The sequence below is a fragment of the Arvicanthis niloticus genome, chromosome 16, assembly GCF_011762505.2.
Source record: "Arvicanthis niloticus isolate mArvNil1 chromosome 16, mArvNil1.pat.X, whole genome shotgun sequence".
NCBI classification, from domain to species: Eukaryota; Metazoa; Chordata; class Mammalia; order Rodentia; family Muridae; genus Arvicanthis; species Arvicanthis niloticus.
The window spans coordinates 60,067,998-60,089,523 of NC_047673.1; the positions used below are offsets into that span (position 1 = coordinate 60,067,998).

General features: G+C 50.4%; 2 protein-coding genes across 9 annotated transcripts; both read left to right on the forward strand.

The window, feature by feature from the left end:
* The first annotated feature begins 716 nt into the window (after nucleotides 1-716).
* Nucleotides 717-8,320, forward strand: Babam1 (BRISC and BRCA1 A complex member 1). 3 transcript variants are annotated; one of them, XM_076914406.1, is made up of 10 exons: nucleotides 717-888; nucleotides 978-1,063; nucleotides 1,546-1,891; nucleotides 2,241-2,299; nucleotides 3,186-3,306; nucleotides 3,383-3,461; nucleotides 4,770-4,794; nucleotides 5,296-5,425; nucleotides 5,535-5,621; nucleotides 6,835-8,320. In XM_076914406.1, the coding sequence occupies exons 3-10, from the start codon at nucleotides 1,592-1,594 to the stop codon at nucleotides 7,036-7,038; spliced, it is 1,005 nt and encodes a 334-aa protein (XP_076770521.1). In that variant the 5' UTR covers nucleotides 717-888; nucleotides 978-1,063; nucleotides 1,546-1,591; the 3' UTR covers nucleotides 7,039-8,320. The 3 variants fall into 3 exon arrangements, with proteins under 3 accessions (XP_076770521.1, XP_034376364.1, XP_034376363.1); XM_034520472.2 differs by having other exon boundaries at nucleotides 718-888; nucleotides 1,542-1,891; XM_034520473.2 differs by lacking the exon at nucleotides 978-1,063 and having other exon boundaries at nucleotides 1,542-1,891.
* Nucleotides 8,321-9,521: 1,201 nt separating this feature from the next.
* Nucleotides 9,522-21,032, forward strand: Ankle1 (ankyrin repeat and LEM domain containing 1). Of its 6 annotated transcripts, none has more exons than XR_013104449.1 (10): nucleotides 9,522-9,606; nucleotides 9,696-9,848; nucleotides 10,191-10,296; nucleotides 10,374-10,488; nucleotides 10,774-11,250; nucleotides 11,362-11,533; nucleotides 12,325-12,484; nucleotides 12,570-12,699; nucleotides 12,878-15,310; nucleotides 15,432-21,031. XR_013104449.1 is itself a non-coding variant. In XM_034520803.2 (10 exons), exons 1-9 carry the CDS (start codon nucleotides 9,545-9,547, stop codon nucleotides 13,045-13,047), a joined length of 1,545 nt encoding a protein of 514 aa, XP_034376694.1. In that variant the 5' UTR covers nucleotides 9,522-9,544; the 3' UTR covers nucleotides 13,048-13,069; nucleotides 13,188-21,032. The 6 variants fall into 6 exon arrangements, 4 of the variants coding, with proteins under 4 accessions (XP_034376694.1, XP_076770524.1, XP_076770522.1 ...); XR_013104450.1 differs by having other exon boundaries at nucleotides 16,611-21,031; XM_034520803.2 differs by having other exon boundaries at nucleotides 12,878-13,069; nucleotides 13,188-21,032.
* The last annotated feature ends 494 nt before the right edge of the window (nucleotides 21,033-21,526 follow it).

Below are 21,526 nucleotides of genomic sequence, written 5' to 3' on the forward strand. Positions count from 1 at the left end.
TAGTCCTTCCATTTTCATTTTGGATTTTCTGTGTCCCTTGGTTCACCAGGGCTCGCTCTAATGTGAGGGTCTGTTTTTATTTTATTTTGTGTTTCTAAAAGTAGGCTCCAGCATTTGCATAGCTTTTATTTTTTTATTACTTTGCTTTACTCATCTTCGTCTGTGATGGTACTACTTATCTCTGAGATAGAACTCAGGTCCTCAGGATTGGCGGCAAGACCATGCTTCAGCTCAATGGCCCACATCGTTTCTCTTCAATGAGACTGAACTGCTGCATCAGGCGGTTGGAGCCACCAGCGACAATGAGCTTATTCACAGTGTGTCTACTGGCTTGTTTTTCTTTCCATTTTGGTCTTTACACGGAGCCTCATTTATCCCAGGCTGGTCTAAACGCCAGATCTTCGTCTTCTGGCCTCCGGAGTGTTGGGATGACAGGTGTGCACTACCAGCCCGCACTGAGGTACTAGTGAATGAATGCCAACCTAACTCACATAAGTAACTGAGAGGACCCTTGGCAAGCTCAAGCCAAGTCCTACCCCGTCAATCATCAAACGGCCCCGCCCAGCTCAGTTTCCTGTCCTATCACAGCAGAGACCTGGAGAACCACTCTTCAGCTCCATTCCAACCGGTTACACTCCAAGCCACACCCCCAGAACGCCTCAGCCTATCAGCTTCCATATCCATACCCTGAGGGCCACTGAACTACATTTCCCAGAAGGTATCTGGGCAGCGCCGCACAAACTTCCGGTCAGGAAGATGGCGGCTTCCTATAGTCCTGATTGACTGCCCGCGGTTTCCAGGCTACAGAGTAGAACCTGGGGCTGTGTGAACGCGCGCGAGCTTTGTGTCGCCGTGGTCTAACTTCGACCTGGCTTGCTGCAGCTCCAGGTTCGTTCTGCTTGAGGACTTGGGGGGCTTCGAGAAACGCGTATCCATCGCACGGTCGGTCGGCGACTTGGCTTCCTGTGTTTCCCCAGGGACCTGACTGGCGCCACCTCAGGGGAAAGGGAGCTTTGGGAAGCTTCACCTGTGTCTTTTCGGCTCGGCAAACCAAGTCTTCCAGGTGTGAGAACCATTGGAGGCCTCAATGGGTCAAATGCCCAGTGACCAGGCATCTGGGGTGTGCTTACTGGTCCAGTGAAGGGGTACAGTGTTCGTCCCGTGTAAGCAGTGGAAAGCTAAGGATGAACAGAAGGTCGGTTGGTAGAGAGCTTGCCGAGCTTGCACGAGGCCCTGGGTATCCATCCCTAGCATCACCTAAACTATGTGCGGTGATGTACTCCCGGCACTTGGAAGGTGGAGACAGAGGTACCAGGCCATCCTAAGCCATGTAGTTTTAGATTAGAGTCCAGCCTGGGCCACATGAAGCTGTCACAAACAAAAAAGAAAACGAAAAAGCTGTTACTTACGTCACCTGAGGGTGGTTCCTGGACACACTGTCTTAGGGGAGCATTCTGCAGCCATCAGAGACTCCTGTACTGTAAGGGTCTTATCCCCAGCTTCTGGCTTCCTAGTAACCAATGTCTTTACAAACTCTTAAGGCAGGATCCTGGCTTCCACTATCCCCCTTCCATCCAACCACTCGGGAACCATGGAGGTAGCTGAGGCCAACAGCCCCACCGAGGAGGAGGAGGAAGAGGAGGAAGACGAAGGAGAGGAGCCTATATCTGAGCCCAGGCCTCACACTCGCTCCAATCCTGAGGGGGCTGAGGACCGGGCCCTGGGGGCTCAGGCCAATGTGGGCAGCCGCAGTGAGGGCGAGGGTGAGGCAGCCACTGCAGATGATGGTGCGGCCAGTGTCCCAGGAGCCGGGCCTAAGCCCTGGCAAGTACCAGCACCAGCATCTGAGGTCCAGATTCGAACACCACGGGTCAACTGTCCAGAGAAAGTGGTATGTGGGGGTCTTGGCTGGAGATGTAGGGGGTGGAGGCCCTCAAGACAGACCACCCCTGTCTTGTGAAGTTCCCTAAGTTGCTACCTCAGCTTTGTACATGTTCTATGAACATCACACGCTTGGAAGCTTAAATGTCACTGAATTTAGAGTCTTGTTTTTATTTTTTTATTTTGTAAACACCTGGACTTCCACATGTGTTACTAGCCACTCCCCCTCCATTCTACGCAGAGGCTCCACCCCTGAGCCACACCCCCAGCTCCTCCTGAGCTCTGTAGGCTAGGTCCCACCCAAGCTATAATGGCTGTCTGGTTTGGTCCTGATTCTCTGTTTTCTCTTTATGTTTCAGATCATTTGTCTGGATCTTTCGGAGGAGATGTCTGTGCCAAAGCTGGAGTCCTTTAATGGGTACTGTGGCATTGAGTTTGGACGTAGGCAACTCAAAATGCATAGGGTCATCCAGGTGTCAATGACACTGACACTTCCAGGGTTGTGTCCTAGGCTTCAGTCCACATGTATGACCCCAGTTGGCCTCAGATTGGTGGGGTAGGCCACCGTGTATCTCCTGAAGCTTTGTGTGCCCCTGGCAGCTGGGGTAGCAGGCGTTACATCTGGACTGGCCTTGGCTCAGGAGCCAGTGGCACACACCTGCCATCATCATAACACCAGGAGGCAGAGACGGGGAGTCAGGAGTTCAAGGTCCACCTTGGCAGTGCAGCTTGGGCTCTACAGCATGTTTGAGGCTAGACCACGCTACACAGTGAGTTTGAGGCCAACCTGGTGTGAATTGGTGTTCTATGTTAGGAAAGAGACTTACTAGAGCGGCTCTCAGGCTGTGGTCCAGCTGGTCCACCAATGGCTGTCTGCCAGGGAAGATCCCACAATCCATCCGTTGTTCAGTCCATGAGACTGGATGTCTCGGCTGCCCCTTAGCATGCGCCACAATCCTACAGAGGTGGGCTTTGATGCCAGTGAAGGAGTAGACGTGCTAGATAGAGCAGAGCAAGGGCAAGCAGGCGAAGTGTCCCTTCTCTCCTGTCCTTTACCTAGGCTGCAGGCAGAGGGCCCAGATTAAAGGTGGATCTTCCCACATCAGAGATCCGGACGAGAAGCAGATCTTCCCACTTCAAATGATTTAATTAAGAAAAAAAAAAATCCCTCACAGGTGTGCCCAGCCACTTTGGTTTAGTTAGTTCCAGATGTGGTCAAGTTGGCAACCAACACTAACTGTCACACCTGGTTCTCTGCACCCTGCTGCATTACCTGACATTTGTCATGCTTCCCTCCCTCTCAGCTCAAGAACGAATGCCCTGAATGTGTCTCAGAAGATGGTTGAGATGTTTGTGCGCACAAAGCACAAGATTGACAAGAGCCATGAGTTTGCACTGGTCGTCGTGAATGATGACTCCGCCTGGGTGAGCTGGGGGAGGACAGGGACCCTGGGGCCTCAGGACTGGGAGCCCCAGCACTGAAGTCCTGGTTTCCCCACAGCTGTCTGGCCTGACCTCTGACCCACGTGAGCTCTGCAGCTGCCTGTACGACCTGGAGACTGCGTCCTGCTCCACATTCAGTATCCTTGTCGCTGTCCCCAGCCCTGCTTCAGTGATGCTGCAGTGGGGCCGTACAACACAGCCCAAGTTGTGCATCCAAAACTCATAAAAGTTCAGACCCCAGAATCTGTTTTCCTGAGAGTAGCATGGCAGTGCTTCTAGCCAGCGCTCTTAGCCACTGAGCCATGTCTCTAGCCCTGCTCTATAATTCTTTATTTTTCAATATTTATTTATTGAGACAGGGTTTCTCTCATTATGCAGCTGTCTTGGAACTCACTCTGGACCAGGCTAGTGTCAGACTCATAAGAGATCACCTGCCTCTGCCTCCCAAGTGCTGGGGTTAGAGTCAGGTGCCACCACCCCACATCACATTTGTAATTAGTATATTTTTGAGACTAATTCCCATGTAGGCTGGTCTTGAGTTCACAGTGTAGCCAAGGATAGCCTTGAGCTTCCGTCTGTCTGCCTCCACCTCCTAAAATGTTGGACTGACTGTGTGCTAAGCACATCAAGTGTACCATACCTGCATGCATGCTGAGCGGTTGCTCTAGTGACTGAGGCACAAGCACTCCAGCAACTAAGCTACAAGTACACGAGGCCTGAGCCCAAGTCCCAGCAAACTGGGGGACTTTGTCCAGTGAGATCACAAATGGAGTTTTCTATGTATGACATTCTACGTGGAGTCACATTGAAAACCCACCACAGGGAGGTACTGGGGTGCAGGAGTGTCAACCCAGAACTCGGAAAGCCGAGGCAGGACGATTGGAGGTTCCAGGCCAGCCTTAGCTACAAATCTAGACTCCTTCTAAAACAGAATCACAGCAATAATGAGAAAAGGGCAACAACAGAACACTGCCTGTTACACGATGCCAACCCCTAAGCCAGCCAGAACCATGCTCTATTGCCGGCATCCTGCATGGTGGTGGGACAGGTGTCGGCGAGTGTACCTGAGCATGTAGCAGATGCACTCAGGGAGCATGCCACTGGAGGGCCAGTATACAGTTGGTGCCCTCTTAATGGTGATATTTGCCCTAAAAGTCACACTGCGCCTTTCATCCTGTTAGCCCTAACATGCAGATGCCTCCCCTTCCCCCAACCACCTGAATTAAGGAAGCAGAGATGTGGCAGGACAGTGGAGCCCCAGGGGGCCTTCAGGGAGGTGAGACCAGCATCCCACTTTGTGGTGTGTGAGAGGAAGCAGATTTATAGAGGTGCAAGGTGGGGTGGGGTCATACAGCCTGTACCCAGAGGTGCCCATCATCTTCCAAGGTCTAGGTCAGGGAATCCCCTGCCCCCGAGCTGGCACCTCATCCTTAACATCCTCCCAGATTTGGAAGGCCTCTTCAGCCTCATGTGAGTGCTCGTCCACGGTGGGGCGTGGCCCTGGGTTCCTTCCCCACCAAGGTGCTGACAGCCACTTAAGGCTGTCCAGGGGGTGGGGCTTCGGGATAAGACCTCTATGTCTAGCCAGGAAGCTTGAATTTGTTTTTCCTTTGAGAATTCTTTAAAGAAGTCTTCTAAGTTTTTTCATTATGCACTTACTTTGTGTATGTGTGTCATGATGCATGTGTGGAGGTCAGAGGGTAATCTGAGAATCCTCTGCTTGTGCTTCGGGGGACCCATGCGTTGAGCTCAGGTTCCCCAGGCTTGGCTACAGGTGCCTTCAGCCCCATTTCCCCCGCTCTGGCTTCTGTTTAGCATGCAGTGCCCCTAGGATCTCAGCCTGAGGAACTTGGCTGAGATGGGGGCGCTAATGTCACATACAGGCCCCCATGTGGGCAGCTCCAGCTGCTGGGAGAGGGGTCCGGGCCAGGGTGGATGGCAGCTGGGTACCGAGTCCTCCCCATTCTGTAGCCAGCAGAAGACTGAGCTGCCAGTCACAGAGAATGTGCAAACCATCCCACCCCCCTACGTTGTGCGCACTATCCTGGTTTACAGCCGCCTACCCTGCCAGCCCCAGTTCTCCCTGACTGAGCCCATGAAGGTGAGCCTGGAGGGAATGGAGGGAGGGCAGTGGCTAGACACTGAAAGGGACCGGTCAGGATCACAGAGGCTGGGTGAGAGCTCACCAACCTAACTTTCATCCACTGCAGAAGATGTTCCAATGTCCCTACTTCTTCTTTGACATCATTTACATCCACAATGGCGCTGAGGAGAAGGAAGACGATATGAGCTGGAAGGTGAGATGTCATCACGGAGAATGGAGGGGGAGAACGGAGGGGACGTCTTGGGACATCTGACTTGGGCCTGCCTCTCCCTGCCATTGAGCCGGTCATTCAGCCATTTAACAACCATTCCCTACATTTCCTCTTTGAGCTGGTGGTGAGGACTTGGGAGGCCCTGCTCTGGAAGCCCAGGGAGCAGGCTCAGCCCGGCCACACCATCCCTAGCACCCCGCCCTATTCCTGACTTTATCCAGCTGTACCCTCCTCTCTCCGATCCTCATAGGTTGTCTCTTCACCTATCAGCTTGCTGTGTGGCCTTGAGTGGGAGGGGTCTCAAGGTTGTTAACCTGTGAGTTGTTTATGTGACTGTGAGGACTTGAGTTTAAAACCAGGAAGGCATGATGGGAGGAGAGACCTGACTTCCAAACGTTGCCCTCTGACCTCCACACTTCCTCAGCCCAGGCAGGTGCACACACTGTGACTCCAGCCCTTCACCTTGAGTGAAGCACCTGAAAGGCTGAGGCAGGGATTATGATGTGAGCGTGTCCTGTCCAGGTGGCTCTGCTCAAAAGCTGCCAGGCTTCTGGTCTAGTCTCACAGTCTTTGCAGCTGTTCACTAGTCTCAGGGATCTTCCTTAATCTGCCAGGGAGGGGCCTAGTGCATCTGATCAGTTCTGGGGACTCTGAGGCGTCCTGCTTCAGAAGCGTTTCTGCAGGATGGAATGTTTCAATCTCAGAGGAAACTGCTAAACACAACAAGAGGCTAGCCTGGACTGCAGAGTGAGCCCTTGTTTGAGGAAAGACCCAGAGAAGACTCCTCTTGTGGGGAGCCACCCTTGGCCTCCCCTCTGGCTTGAAGCAGGGTCTCTTGTACTCGAGCTGCCCTGGCTGGCCTCTGACTTCAGGATCCTCCCACCCTGCGCTGGGAGTGCCTCTGGCTTAAATGTACCCTGCTGCATTGAGCTTTCCAGTAGTTTTGTGTCCACTGAGCTACCTCCCGGCACCACACTGTGCTTGTAAAATGCTGGGAATGAACTCTTGGGTCCTGCTGCTTGGTAGGTGTCAGGTAACGGTGACAGACTGCAATAGTTTGTGGCCTGGCCAACTAACTCCTCTTTACCCCTCAGAACCTACTCTAGATGTCCCTTCCTCTGGGAAGGCTTGCAGGGACAGGGAGGGCCTGTAAGAGCTAATGTTCACCCTAAACAGCTGGTACTGCCTCCCACAGGACATGTTTGCCTTCATGGGCAGCCTGGACACCAAGGGCACCAGCTACAAATATGAGGTAGCACTTGCTGGTCCTGCCTTGGAGCTGCACAATTGCATGGCCAAGCTACTGGCCCACCCGCTGCAAAGGCCCTGCCAGACCCACGCAAGCTACAGCCTACTGGAGGAGGATGAGGAGGCCGGCGAGGGGGAAGCCACTGTGTGACCTATGACCTGTGACATCTCCACACCCTCATTACTGGCCCTCGCTCAATCTCACTTGGTCCACTGTAAATTCAGTCTTTCCGGAACCATTTTTGTCACCAGAATAAAAATCAGGCCCCTGAGCTGCCCTTGGTGTCACTCTGGGTCCACTAAGAAACAAGTTGTTCACGAGTCATAGAAAACAGGTACGGAACAAAGCAGTGGTGTATGGCTTCAGGCTCAGCTGTATCTGAATGACCCTCAGGCTGGTGTTCACCGTCCTTTCCCAGTTCCTCTTCATCCTTCAGAACCCACTCCAGATGTCCTTTTCTCCAGAAAGTCCTCCAAAAACAGGGAAGATGTAGGTGGAACTGGAATGGCTGCCACATTTGGGACCTCCTAGATACACAAGAGTCCTAGCTCCAAGTGGAAAGTGGATTTGGGTGACACCTGTCACACACAGTCTCAGTGCCCTGATCTGATTGATCTTCTGTAGCCATGTGGCCACACTATGAGCAGTCACTGCCTGGGTTTTGGAATCCTGATGTCCTAGGCCAGGATGGGGACATAGGGTGTCCACCCTAGAAGAGGAAGGGAAACCCAGGAGCCCCACAACCCCAGGTTAGGACAGAGGTTTATCCTCTTCATCTTCTCTATTCATAGAAAACAAAATGACAGTGGGTGGGAGTTGGGCTCACATTGATACAGGAGGCTGAGACAGGAGGAGGCCAGTTCTAGGTTAGCATGGGGCTACCTAGGGAAGCACTGGATCAAATGGAGTATAAAAAATAGGTCAGGGGCCTATGGTGACTACGTCATTAAAAGCACAAGATGTTCTTGTGTGGGGAGCTGACAGAAGGCAGCTATCATCCTTGCAGCCATCTTGAGCCATATACCCTGACAAGAAGAGACTTGTTTACAATAGCCTACAACAGCTGAGCACACTCTGATAACATCTTGTTTTAGATACTCAGGATTTTCCCTTGGGTGTGTGAGACTTAAAGGTGTGATTTAGAGATAAGACTTAAAGGTGTGACTTAAAGGTGTGGCTTAGAAGTGAGACATATAAAGGCGAGAGGCAGACAGAAGAAATTATTAGACACTTGTACTTGGAAGAGAACTTGAGACTTGAGGCAAGTAACTTGGAACTGGGAAAGAGACTAGCAACTTAGGACTGGGATAAGGACTTGAGACTTACTACAGCTGGAATTTAGGATTAGGACCTGAGACTTGGGACTTGGGACTGGGAACTAGGGACTTGGAGAGAAGAAGAGAGACTGAAGAATAAACGAGATTGAATCACACTCTGTCTGGTCTCCATTCTTTTCGTCCTTCCTCACTCTCTCTCTTGCTGAACCCCGACCCGTGGACCGGAGCAGCTTGGAGCAGTACGAGATGGAACAATTTAGCCCCCAAGGCTTTTGGCAGTGCGGGTTCCAACATTGATAGAGCAGTCCCCGACATTTTGGCCCCCAAGCATGGGGTAGTGCGGTTCTCAACATTCTTGCACCACCCAGGTTCAGCTCCCACATGGGGTCTCACAATTCCACTTTCTAGGAATCCCATGCCCCCTTTCTGGTCTCCATGGGCACCAGGCACACATGGAACACAAATATGCAGGTGAAGCACCCACACACTTTAGTTAGTTAATTTTAAAAAGTAGATCAGCTCCATTAAGTGCTTTCTGGCCTCTGCATTTACTGGGCACTTAGAGTTGAGCCCTGTCCTCCCATTTGCAGATAAGAAAAATGAAGCTCTTTGTATATTTTTAATTAATTAATTAATGTGTGTGTGCGTGCGCGCGCACGCGTGTGTGCTTGTGCAGACTTGCAGCCCAGTGCGTGGGTCCTGGGTATTGAACCCAGGTCACTAGACTTGGCAGCAAGCATCTTGTGACCAGCTGTGCCATCTTTCTGGCCCTCTCAAGGCTCTTCTCCACAAGGCTACATCCAACTCTGCTGGATTGAAAATGAGCCATGCTGTTCCTCAGGAGTCAGATCCCAGTACTTGGTCACCTAAGGCAGGAGGATGATGGTAAATTCTTCAGCTCTGTCAGGGATACCCAGTAGTTTGTTTTGTTTTGTTAAAGACATGGCTCAGCGGTTAAGAGCACTGATTGCTCTTCCAGAGGTCCTGAGTTCAATTCCCAGCAACCACATGGTGGCTCACAACCACCTGTAATGGGATCTGATGCCCTCTTCTGGTGTGTCTGATGACAGCTACAGTGCACTCATGTAAATAAATAATAAACTTAAAAAAAAAAAAAAGACAAAGAGAGACTCTGCTCTTTATCCCCAGCTCCCCTGGAATTTGCTGTAATCCTCCTGGCATCCCAGATGTGCCCAAACCCCGGAGTCCCTCTGGTTTGCTCTGGACAACTCTGTTCTCTCCTAACCAGGGCTCAGGGTGCAGTTTGTTAATCCCGGTCGGCGTGGGGCGGAGCCAGAAGCAGAGACAGGCGGGGCTGCGCGTGCGTAGATGGTTGCCGCGCAAATTTGAACTGCGGAGGGCGGCGACTCTTATGGGACATGGCCGATGCCGCTTGCTTGGCCCTGAAGCTGCTAGCAGCAATACGCGAGGAGGAGGCGCGGTAAGGGCGGCTGGGTCCCGGTCCTTCCTGACCTTTTGCTCCCCGGGTGGTCAGGAGGGCTGGGGTCTACTGTGCTCGTCCTCCTGCAGGGCTGTGGAGGAGCTGCTGCGCCTCGGGGCGGACCCCAACCTGGTGCTAGATGATGGCGCGGCGGCGGTGCACTTGGCGGCTAGAGCGAGCCACCCGCGCGCCCTGCATTGCCTTCGGATGCTGCTGCGCTGGGGCGCGGACCCCAATGCTCGGTGAGGCGCTGCCCGGGTCACTGGGTGCGGTGGGTGTGACTCTGGGACCCGGCGGCGCTGGACCTCAGGCTGCGGGGTCCATGGCGTCTGGTCTAGGAGATGGAGATGTCTGTGTCCAAGGTCGGGAGCAAAGTGTCGAATACCTGTCATTCCGGCACTCCGGAGTTTGAGGCATGAGGATGAGTCTCAACTTTCTCCTCACCCAAGAACCGGAACATGGTAGTGGGCACCCGTCATCCGAGTACTGGGGGCTGAGGCAGGAGGAGCAGTAGTTCAAGGCTAGCCTGGGCTATACGAGACTGCCTGGGAAAGGAACCTCTCCTCTGTCTTTGGGGGTCCCAGGTCCGCGGAGGCACTGACGCCCGTGCACGTGGCTGCCGCGTGGGGCTGTCAAGGTGCCCTGGAGTTGCTGCTGAGCCAAGGGGGTGACCCTACACTGCAGGACCAGGTCAGTACTCCTCGCAGACACACATGGGTGGCAGGAGGGTGGGCTGAGGGCGCCCCCTGCTGACGGTGACTGCACAGGACGGGCTCAGGCCCTTGGACTGGGCGCTACAGCAGCAACACCACAACTGTGCACGAGTGCTATGGGAGCTGGACACACCCACCCGGAAGCCAGATGAGACCCCAGAGCCCACAGGTGAGAGGAGCTGATGGGGTGTACCGGGCTACACTGCTGGGTTCAGTTCTGTATGTATGTACATCCATCATGCCAATCACTATCCATGGTCTACCTTATTGGTCATGAGGCTATCATGTCAATCACCTATATCATTTATCATGTCTATATCATATCTGTTTATGTCTGTGTTTTACCTGATCACTTATTTATCCATATATTTATACATGTTTATCTAATATTTAGTGAGGTTTCATGTAGCCCAGGGTAGCCTTGAAACCGACACATGCCAAGGACCTGTCTTAGCAGGGTCTCCTGAAGTCTCTGAGGACTCAGAGTTGCACAGACGCAGAGCTGAGCTGGCGATGGAGGCTGTGGAGGTGACTGTGCAGCCCCAGAGCCCTGCGGCCACCGAAAACTCAGACTGCAGTAGTGATGCCTCGTTTATCACCGCGATGGAGGACTCTCTGGAGCCTAGGCACTCTGGGGAGACACTGGGGCTTGTGGCTGGCCTGTGGGTAACCCGTGGGGCCGTGCCAGCTGGGAAGGGGGCACCCAATTGCCAGCCACAGGCCATGACATTGACCAAAAGGGCTACAGACAAACCCTTACCGCCTGGTGATGGGGATCTGGGAGCTTTGCGCCCTCACGGCTCGGTGCCCGCCATGTCTGACCTGCAGCTCCTCCAGGCCCTGCGGGCGCTGGGCTATAACCCTGGACCTGTCACGCCTTTCACCCGAGGACACTACCTGCGGTGGCTGCAGGAAGCCCAGGCTAGCCCTGGTGAGTTCTTGGGTAGTGGTATTCGGAGTCCCGGAATCCTGAGACCTCGGCTGTCAGACTCACCACCCTCACCGGCCTTTGTCCTCAGCCCTGACCCAGTTTCCTTCCCAGCTGATACAGGGCATAGCCCAGAACTGGCGGAGGCTCTAAGGACGGGCACCATCCCTGACTGCCAGGTGGATGAGGCAGCCCTGGCGCAGCACTTTCAGCGGCCGGATCCCTCGAGGAAGTGGCGGGAAGGCATTACAAAGTCTAGTTTTACATATCTACTTATTGACCCCAGGTGTGGTGACAGAAAAGCCGGGGGCTGAGATTAGAGGGTGACGGCAGAGCAAAGCTGAGCTCTGCAAGTTCTGTCCTGGTTGGGTGGGGCACAGGCTACCCCTTACTGATTGTTTTTGCCTCCATCTCATGGTTTATAAGATCAGACTGTGATTAGGTCAGGGTTGTAACATCAAACTCAAAACAACAAAAAACCCCAACAGACAGTGGGAATTTGTTTTTCAATTTTTTTTTTTCAATTTTTTTTTTTTTTGGTTTTTCGAGACAGGGTTTCTCTGTGTAGCCCTGGCTGTCCTGGAACTCACTCTGTAGACCAGGCTGGCCTCGAACTCAGAAATCCACCTGCCTCTGCCTTCCAAGTGCTGGGATTAAAGGCGTGCGCCACCACTGCCCGGCTTGGGAATTTGCTTTTGATTCACTGTGTGTACCTAGGGAAGGGGTTAGCCCTCTTGGGTTAGCCTTGGGTTAGTTCGCTCTGTTTCCTGCCTCCTTTAGAAATGGTGTCGGGACTCAGTTCTAGCTGTTAATACCCATTTTATGGCTTATAAAATAGTGTCCCAGATGTGGGTGAGGTGGCCATTTTCCCTCTCTGCCATCACCACCCCTCCTTTCACATTGTATTTTCTGTGCCTGTGACTGTGTGCATGAGCACACACTGTGGTGCTATGTGGAGGTCAGAGGACAACTTGTGGAAGCCGGTTTTTTTCTGTCATGTGGGTCTCAGGAATGGAACTCAGGTGATCAGAGTGGTAGCCAATGCCTCCGCCCTCTGAGCCACACTCTGTACCCCAGGCTGACGGAGGATCTGCCTTCCCGGGCCTCTTCCCTCACACTGGCTGAGTGTCTGCAGTGCTTCGTGGGAGCCATCTTCTATGTGGGCAAGGGGACCCGTGCCCGGCCACATGCCCACCTCTGGGAGGCCCTTCGCTACTATGACCAGCCAAGGAAACAGGTGGGGTTGGGGTGTGCCGGCTACCCTCCAGGCCTGAGAGAAAGATAGCTTAGGATGCCAGCTGTGATCCTCCCGTACCCCACAGGTCTGTCCCAAGGTCCGCCGAATCTTAGACATCTGGGATAGCTGTCGGGGCGTCATCTCTCTGCACTGCTTTCAGCATGTGGTGGCCGTGGAGGCGTACACGCGGGAAGCCTGTCTGCTGGAAGCCCTAGGTAGGGTCTGGCTTGTAGAACTGAGGTCAGACGAGAGGTATCAGAGCTATGAGCTCCTCTTCCTCTTCCTCGCTGTCTAGTCATGTACTCATTCACAGGCGCACAGTTACTGAGTACCAAGTGTGGTGGAGGGGGTGGGGCAGAGGTCACTCTCGTTACTTCACCTCTATTTGACCAGGTCTCCAGACACTGACCAACCAGAAACAGGGGCACTACTATGGAGTGGTTGCCCACTGGCCACCCCCTCGGCGTCGGCGTTTGGGGGTGCACCTGCTACAGCGTGCTCTGCGGGTCTTCCTGGCTGAGGGAGAGAGAGAGCTGAGGCCTCAGGACATTCAGGCTCGATGATGAGTGCTCCTGAGCCATCAAGGTGTCTGGGCATCCCAGTGGCGGGTCCCCAGCTTCAGAGGACAGTGTGTGTGTGTGTGTGTGTGTGTGTGTGTGTGTGTGTGTGTGTGTCTAAATACGTGACAGTGTATCTTACTCAGGCTGAGTGAACATTGGATACATAGTGCTTCTGGAAGAGTAGTGAGCTCCCTATCATGGAAGGAGAACAAGCCAAGGAGCAGAAGGTATTCTGGAGCACCAGGAGTGCACAACTTTAATCCCAGAACTCAGGAGGCAGAGGCAGGTGGAACTCTGAGTTCAAGAACAGCCTGGTCTACAGAGTGAGTTCCAGTGCAGCCAGGGGGTACACAGAGAAACCCTGTCCAAACACAACAAGCCCCCAAACAAGACAATACTCTAGAATACTACTGTCTCCATGTCTCATCTTCTGGTGCCAGGAAGAGCTTGAGATATAATCCAGGTGCACTGGTAGTGGTAGTTCACCACCCCTGCCTTTGGGAAGCTGAGACAGGAGGATTGCTTGTTGGAGGCCAGCCTGGGCATCTCTGAATGGGAATTGACATTTATGTTTGGTGGGACAATCCTTTTCCCCTTAGCTGTCCACACGCCAGGCAAAGCCTGGGGGCCTTGCTGTATTCTCAGGAGCACATCTTAGGTGAAACAGGCTGAAAAGTTCCAAACTGACTCTGGGGAAGCATGCACACTCACATGTCAGTAGTGTCCCTGTACACTCACATGTCACTGGTGTCCCTTGTGCACTGATTGGGGGAAGTCTGCACACTCACATGTCACTGGTGGCCCTGCACACTGACTGGGGGAAGTCTGCACACTCACATGTCACTGGTGTCCCTGCACACTGACTGGGGGAAGTCTGTACACTCACATGTCACTGGTGTCCCTGCACGCTGATTGGGGGAAGTCTGCACACTCACATGTCACTGGTGGCCCTGCACACTGACTGGGGGAAGTCTGCACACTCACATGTCACTGGTGTCCCTGCACACTGACTGGGGGAAGTCTGTACACTCACATGTCACTGGTGTCCCTGTGCACTGTCTGGGGGAAGTCTGCACACTCACATGTCAGGAGTGTCCCTGAACACTGTGGGGGAGTGTGCACACTCATGTCATTGGTGTCCCTGCACACTGACTGGGGGAAGTCTGCACACTCACATGTCGGGAGTGTCCCTGAACACTGTGGGGGAATGTGCACACTCATGTCATTGGTGTCCCTGCACACTGACTGGGGGAAGTCTGCACACTCACATGTTAGGAGTGTCCCTGCACACTGTGGGGGAGTGTGCACACTCACAAGTCAGTAGTGTCCTTGCACACTGTCTGGAAGAGTGTGCACACTCACATGTCACTAGTGTCCCTGCACTGTCTTGTAAAACGAATCATTTAATATAGTGTAAGTAGTGCATTAATCTGGCAGCTGTATTTATTTAACCTTTTGTAGTCCCCAGTAACCACACAAGAAACCAAGAGTTATTTCAAGCCTTACTTCACTACTGGGCAGATAAGTCATCTCTAATAACCCTATACTAATCTGATTATCACCCAACTATGGATTCCATGATGCTTGCACATTGTTATTGTGCTGGCTCTTTGAGCTTCAGGTGATTTTTTTGTTTTGTTTTGGTTTGGTTTTTTAAAGATTTATTATGTATATACAATGCTCTGTCTCCATGTACACCTGCATACCAGAAGAGGGCATCAGATCCTATTACAAATGGTTGTGAGCCACCACCATGTGGTTGCTGGGAATTGAACTCAGGACCTCTTCCGGAAGTCAAGAGCCAGTCCTCTTAGCTTCCAAGCTATCTCTCCAGCCCCAGATAGTTTTTCTCATGGTGTGTCTTCTCAGACTCTTTCTTGCTGATCTGAGCCTCCCCTTCCCCTGCATCTCCATCCTCCCCTTCCCCTGCACCCCTGTCCACCCCTTCCCCTGCACCCCTGTCCTATTCTCTCTTCTACCAGCCACTGGGTGATCAACATTTATTGACAACACTGAACGGTAAGCATTGTTTTCACAAACTTGAGACAAGATTCTTGACCTAAGCATTAAAATACTCTGTCAGGATTGAAACACGGTATGAGGTCATTTGGATAATTACACAGTCTCTACAGTCTAGCCCATGCTCCTCCATGACCTTCAAGGAAGTGCTCATCAGGATCTGCAGCCACACTGGGAAGTCCTACTTGCTGTCTACCCTTCAGTCCCACCCAGGAAGATGCCCAGGATGGCCTGTCATGCTCACAAGGTATTCCTTTATTCAGTCAACACCTATTAAGCGCCTACAGTATGCTCAGAACTTCTCAACCTTGGCTCTGCTGACACTTTTGGGTTGGGTCATTGCTATAGGGGCACCATCTGTGTTGTAGGGTCCTGGGCAGCCTCCTTGGGTCCCCGCATCCTCCGCAGGATGCCAGGGAAACTGCCCTCCTCTCCCAGAAGGCTACACACCTGTCTTGGGCCACATCTACCTGGAAGCCCCACTGAAAAAGAACAGTCCCAGATGCTCCGGCAAAGGTCAGATAATACGCCCACAGGAAGCATACTCATCCGAGGCCACACTCATGCCAAACCAGGCTGTGCCACAACTAACCACACATACTCCAGAAAACCACGCCATACATGCCGCACCAAATGTAAGGCCTGGTACTCAGAGACACACAATTTATGACCTAACAGAGCCACGCCTACAGGGAGTTGGCATTCTGGCCTCTACGAGGCAACGCCCATCCAGTTGGAGTTTTGGAATCCTGTCTTGATAGGTTTCGGGTTCCACAGGAAGCAGCAGCTCTGGACAAGTATACTGTGAGCTGGGGAGGTGCAGAGACAAGCTGGAGTGGGGGTTGTAGCTGAGCTGCCTTCACCCTGTCCTCCGAGACCAGGCTGCTCTGGGGTCAGGAGTACTGGATGGCTGCCCACGGGCTGGGCCACCTGCTGAGAGAGTCACTTTGACTGGGGTAGGCTTTGAAGGCAGGCTCACCTGTGGGGTTTCCTCTCTTCAAATAAGCAATCCTTACATCTCAGTTGAAAGACCGGAAGAAAGAAGAAACTGCAAATTAGTTTAAAAAAAAAAAAAAAAGGCCGATTACAAGTGGCGTCCAGACCTGGGGCTAAACAGAATGGGAAATTTAATTTCAAATGCTGTAGAGGAAATGGCAGGGGACAAAGAAACGGATATATTTTTCAAGACACCAGTAAAATATTTATTGCAGTTGCTGCCACTGGGATATCTCCCACTTTGTGCCCAGAGGGGATTTTCTGGTTTTTTTCTTTTTCTTCTTCCTATGTGTAGCCCTGGCTGTCCTGGAACCCACTTGGTAGACCAGGCTGGCCTCGAACTCAGAAATACGCCTGCCTCTGCCTCCCAAGTGCTGGGATTAAAGGCGTGTGCCACCCCCCCCCCCCCCGCCCCTATATTCTCCTTTTAAAAGGTTAGGAGAATGGCTGAGCGCTTGGGAAAGCTGCAGGTGGAAATGGAGAGACCTGAGAAACAAAAATGGTCGAAATGGAAAAACAAAAGGGGTCACTCTCTCCCTCTTTTCTTAAAGGGTTGCAGAGTTGACTGTGCAACTGGAGAGGTTGGGGATGGAGGTGGGAGCACTGGGGAAGCAAGGAGCACTGAGGAAGAGAACAAAAAGAGTCAGTCCTAGTGACTGAGCAAGAGAGAAAGAAACTCTTCCAGCTGACAAAGTGGGAGGACAATCTGATGAAACAACCAGCTTCCAGAGAAAGAGTTAATCTTGAACCAACTGAGCCACCAGAGTGGAAGGAGAGGTGGCTCAGGGTTAGAGATCAACACCATGCACTTTCCTAGTAGTCATATAGCGTATGCCTGCTAATGGTGTGGAACGAGGTGATGACGAGATAGGATGGTCCCATAGAAATGATAGATCTGAGGTGGTTTTAAAGAGCCCATGGCTTCATATGGGGGATGCACTTGCCTTCTGTGAAACAAATTCTAAATAACTGGGCTACTCAAAATAGAATTATTCTCCAAGACTGGAAGGGCTCGGTAACAGCTATACTAGAGACCTGTTTACAGTTGCAAAATGTGGAACTAAATATGCATATATTATACGAGGATGTGCTAATATCAGTTGGAAACCTGCAAAAGTTTTGTGTTGGGGATGCAGATTTGTTTATATCCCCACAGGAAATGAAAAGCTGTGGATACTATCAAAACTAATAAAGATTAGGATTGAGCAGGGAGTGTCTCCTGAAAACCTTGGCCACTGACCTAAAAAGTGTTTTATTCATGGAAAATGTCTCTGTAAATAATTTCTCATTACATGTAGCATGATTAATGGCTTAAAATAGAAGGAAAAAATGTGGTGGCAATTTAGGGAATTTCGTTTCTTTAAAAATACTCATTCCCAATACTTTAATCAATATTCAATATCTGTTCTCATTCTCAATATTTGCATCTATACCTGTTACCAGAAACCTCCCAACACCTGAACAATTCCCAACACCTCAACATATATTCAAAGCTGGTACCCATGCACTTCTGTAGAACCCAAGTTTTCTTCCCAGTCCCAGGCTCTCCGAACGACTCTGACATTATTACACCCTGCTCTCTTTGAGAGCCGCTTCCTCCCCTGTCTGCCTCTCTCCCAGAATCTTTACTGCTTGTCGGATTGTCCACCTTTTTCCTGCCTCAGAGACTCACTAATCGGTTTTAACTGACAAGTTTTGCATCCATACAATACATTCCTATAAAATATTTAATTTTAATTTGGGTTTCTCCCCTGCCTTTGACCATTTAATAACTGTATAAAACACACACACACACACCCTTATATTTATAATAAGCCTTAATCAGCACAAGAGCTGGGCATATGTCTGTCTTCTGTGTTATTATGTCTATTTCCCAGACAAAAAGCCCATTACATAATTTGTAGCATTTCGTCTTGGCTGCTCTTAACTCCAATTAGCCAGCCCACATGGCCATGATTTTAATTCTTACCCCATGGCACCTTCTCCTCTCTTCACCCCCCCCCCCCCCGCCTTTGTGGTTTTCCTCTAACACCAAGCCCAGGAACCCTAAACCCTACCTGTGTCTCTTCTGCCCAGCTATTGGCTGTCAGCCTGTTTATTTACCAGTCAGTTATTCACCAGTCGGGGGCAAGGTCACATAGCATCATGTGGTTTATGTGCAGTCTCTGGGATCAACCAGTTATTTAGCAGAAGACCAAACCTCAACAATACACAAGAGATTTCTCTACAATTCCCCCTCTTAGTCCAGGAAAAGTCTCTTTTTCTTACAATAATAAACTATATGCAATAATTACAATTATGGAAGAATTATAAAAATTTTCAGGTAAGAATTATGTTCATAAAGTCCAGTGCACATGTATTTCGAAATTTTGGAGAAAGTATTCTATTGTCTATTGTATCTTGGTGAGTTTAGAGTTCTGTACCTAAATCATTTTTTATCATAACTTCTATTACCAACCTAATAACATGTTTTTATACCTAAAAACACTATCTCAAACTCTAAACAACTTAAGCTTAATTGTGAGACTATCTAGTCTTCAACCCCATCAGAGACTTGAGAAGGAGTATTGCCTGACTCTGAAGTGCCAGCAAGCAGCTTCCAAAACTACAGACTGAGTTTTATAATGACACAGTTGGCTGCCTGGACAGTCCCCTAAAATTCCTCTACAACATTGGAGCATCTTCTTCAGCCTTCTGGCCCAGAGTATCTGACAGACTTTAGTGGGAAGCAGGAATTAGGAAGGCTTTGTCTTTGCCAAGCTCGGCAGTTCTTCCCTATATCCATGTCTGTCCATTTTGGACAGCATTCTGTCTGCAACTGAAACAAGGGCAGTTTTTGCCCAGTGGGAGGCTGCCACATTTGAAGAAAACTCCACAGGGAGGTTCTTTGGTGCTCATTATCTTCTTTGAAGTCGAATTTGGTGCTGCCAGGAGCTTACATGTCTCATGGTCAAAAAACTCTTTAAAATAATGAAACATCCTTAAATGTCATAATCTATAGGTCTCTGAGGATTTTGAAGACCATCTATTTATCTGTCCATTTGTCTGTCTGTCTATCCATCCATAGCACATATCTATATGCTATATATATCCTATCTATATAGCACATCTGATCTGAATAGACAAACTACTTGATATTTGAACTTAATCGTAAAGACTCTCATCCACATTTTTTTTTTTACTCAATACCCTACCTTTCCTCGTTTATTTGCATCAGTGTTAAATGTAGGGGCTTCAGAAATTGGTATTCCCTTTACTATATATAGGAGAATCCAATTAGTTCTTTTTATAAACTGAAGTCAGTGGGTTTGGAGGTTGTGGTGGTTTGTATATGCTTAGCCTAGGAAGTGGCACTATTTGGAGGTGTGGCTCTTTTAGAGTAGGTGCGTCACTGTGGACATGGGCTTTAAGACCCTAGTCCTAGCTGCCTGGAAGCCAGTATTCTGCTAGCAGCCTTCAGATAAAGAACTATCAGCTTCTCTTGCACCATGCCTGCCTGTTCCCACCTTGATGATAATGGACTGAATCTCTGAACCTGTAAGCTAACCCCAATTAAATGTTGTCCTTATAAGAGTTGCCTTGGTCATGGTGTCTGTTCACAGCAGTAAAACCCTAACTAAGACAGAAGTTGGAACCAAGGACTGGGGTATTGCTGTGATAGGCTTGACCATGCTTTTGTTTGGAAGAATGTGGATTTTGGGACTTTGGATTTGGAAAGCAGTGGAATCCTTGAAGTGGGGCTTAATGACCTATTCTAGTAGGAATATGGAAGACTTTGTTACTGAGAATGACAGAGTGTACAGACCTGGCCTAAGAGGTTTCAGTGGAGAAGAATTTCAGTATGTGACATAGAGACTATTTTTGTGGTATTTTGGTGAAGAATGTGGCTGCTTTTTGCCATTGGCCAAAGAGTCTGCCTGAGGCTAAGGTGAAGAGATTTAGATTAATTGCTTTGACAAAGGAAGTCTCAAAACAGCCAAGCCAACCTGGGACTGAGCAAGTTCTAGGTGAAGAAAAGTCCAGGTGTGGTGGTGCACACTTTTAATCCCAGGAGACAGGCGTGCAGATCTCTGAGGTCAAGGTCAATCTACAGAGCAGGATCCAGGACAGCCAAACTTAGGCAACGAAGGAGTTGGAAAACAGAAAGCTGATGATGATGTAATAGAACAAGGGGGCCATGTTCCAGGCCCAGCAAGCAGCAGAACTCGGCAGATTTTTAGTGAATAATAGAAGGGACTACTGGGACAATTGATGCTGGTTAGCTGGAGCTAAGAAATTAGTGGTGATTAAGAAGAGACCAGCATCACTGAGGTGAAATCTTCTGGGAAGTGTTTTCTGAGAGCACAAAGCATCTGTGTTCTAGGAATAGCCAAGGGTTGTACCCACGCTGCAGCTGTACTTGGTAATGTGTAAGAGTCACCCAGGTGGTACTGGTTTTGGAGGTATTAAGGCATCATGGAGAGCAGCTGTACCTCCCAGGCACAGGAAAGTCTCACTTCAAAGAACTGAAAGGGTTAAAATTTTTCAAAAACTCCTAACAGGCAGAGCAGAACCAAAAGTTCAGGTCAGCTTGGTCGTGAGCTCTGTGCTTCAGGAACTTGGCTGACCACAAGATAGATGGTTGGTTACGAATAGGCTCTTAGAGAATAGCCTATACAAAATGTTCCCCATGACTGTTCCTTGGACCCTGTCACAAACTGAATAATGGGCTGGGACTTTCCACAGGTACTCTCCAATAACCCTCCTTCACTCCCCCTGGGTTGTGGTTTGCCCCCCTGAGTTGTGGTTTTGGGTTTTAAATTCTCTGTGTCTCCAAAGCCCTGGGGTCAGACCCCATTGCCCCTGTGTGGGCTACAGGTCTTGACCTTAACATGTTGATCTAAATATACCTCTTGCTGATTGCATCGTTTGGTGTCTTGTGAGTTACTGGGTAGCCTCGAATTCCTGAGGCTTGGGTGAGGTCCTCCCTTTGTGGGGGCCTTACAGAACAATGAAAGGGGAAATTGGCAGTTGTCATGGCCCTTCAGTCCTCCACCGCCCAGTACTTGGACATCCCAGTTCAAAGAACAGCCACAAGATGTACATTCCCAATTAAATCAACTGAACCTGTACTTGTAGCCGATCAATCAGTTGGAAAATCAATACCCTATTCTGTTATTCTGGTTTTTAACTTAGAAACACCCCTTGCAGTTTGGCCCATTCCCCCCCCCCCACTCTCTCCCAATCACATAATGCTAAGGCACAGACACCCCTGCTTGTGTTTTTTCTTTTATAAACCCCAATATCATGAGCCTCACTGCTGTTCTCCTACCCTGCTGTGTCAGGGTGGATTGCGTGTAGTCCGAGCTTTAGATGGCGAAACCCTCTTGTGTTTGCATCTGATCCCTAGTCCTTGGTGGTCTTCTTGGGGTGGGAGGCGAGGACTGTCTCACGAATCGGGCATAACATTGCAGCCTCAGTTTTATTT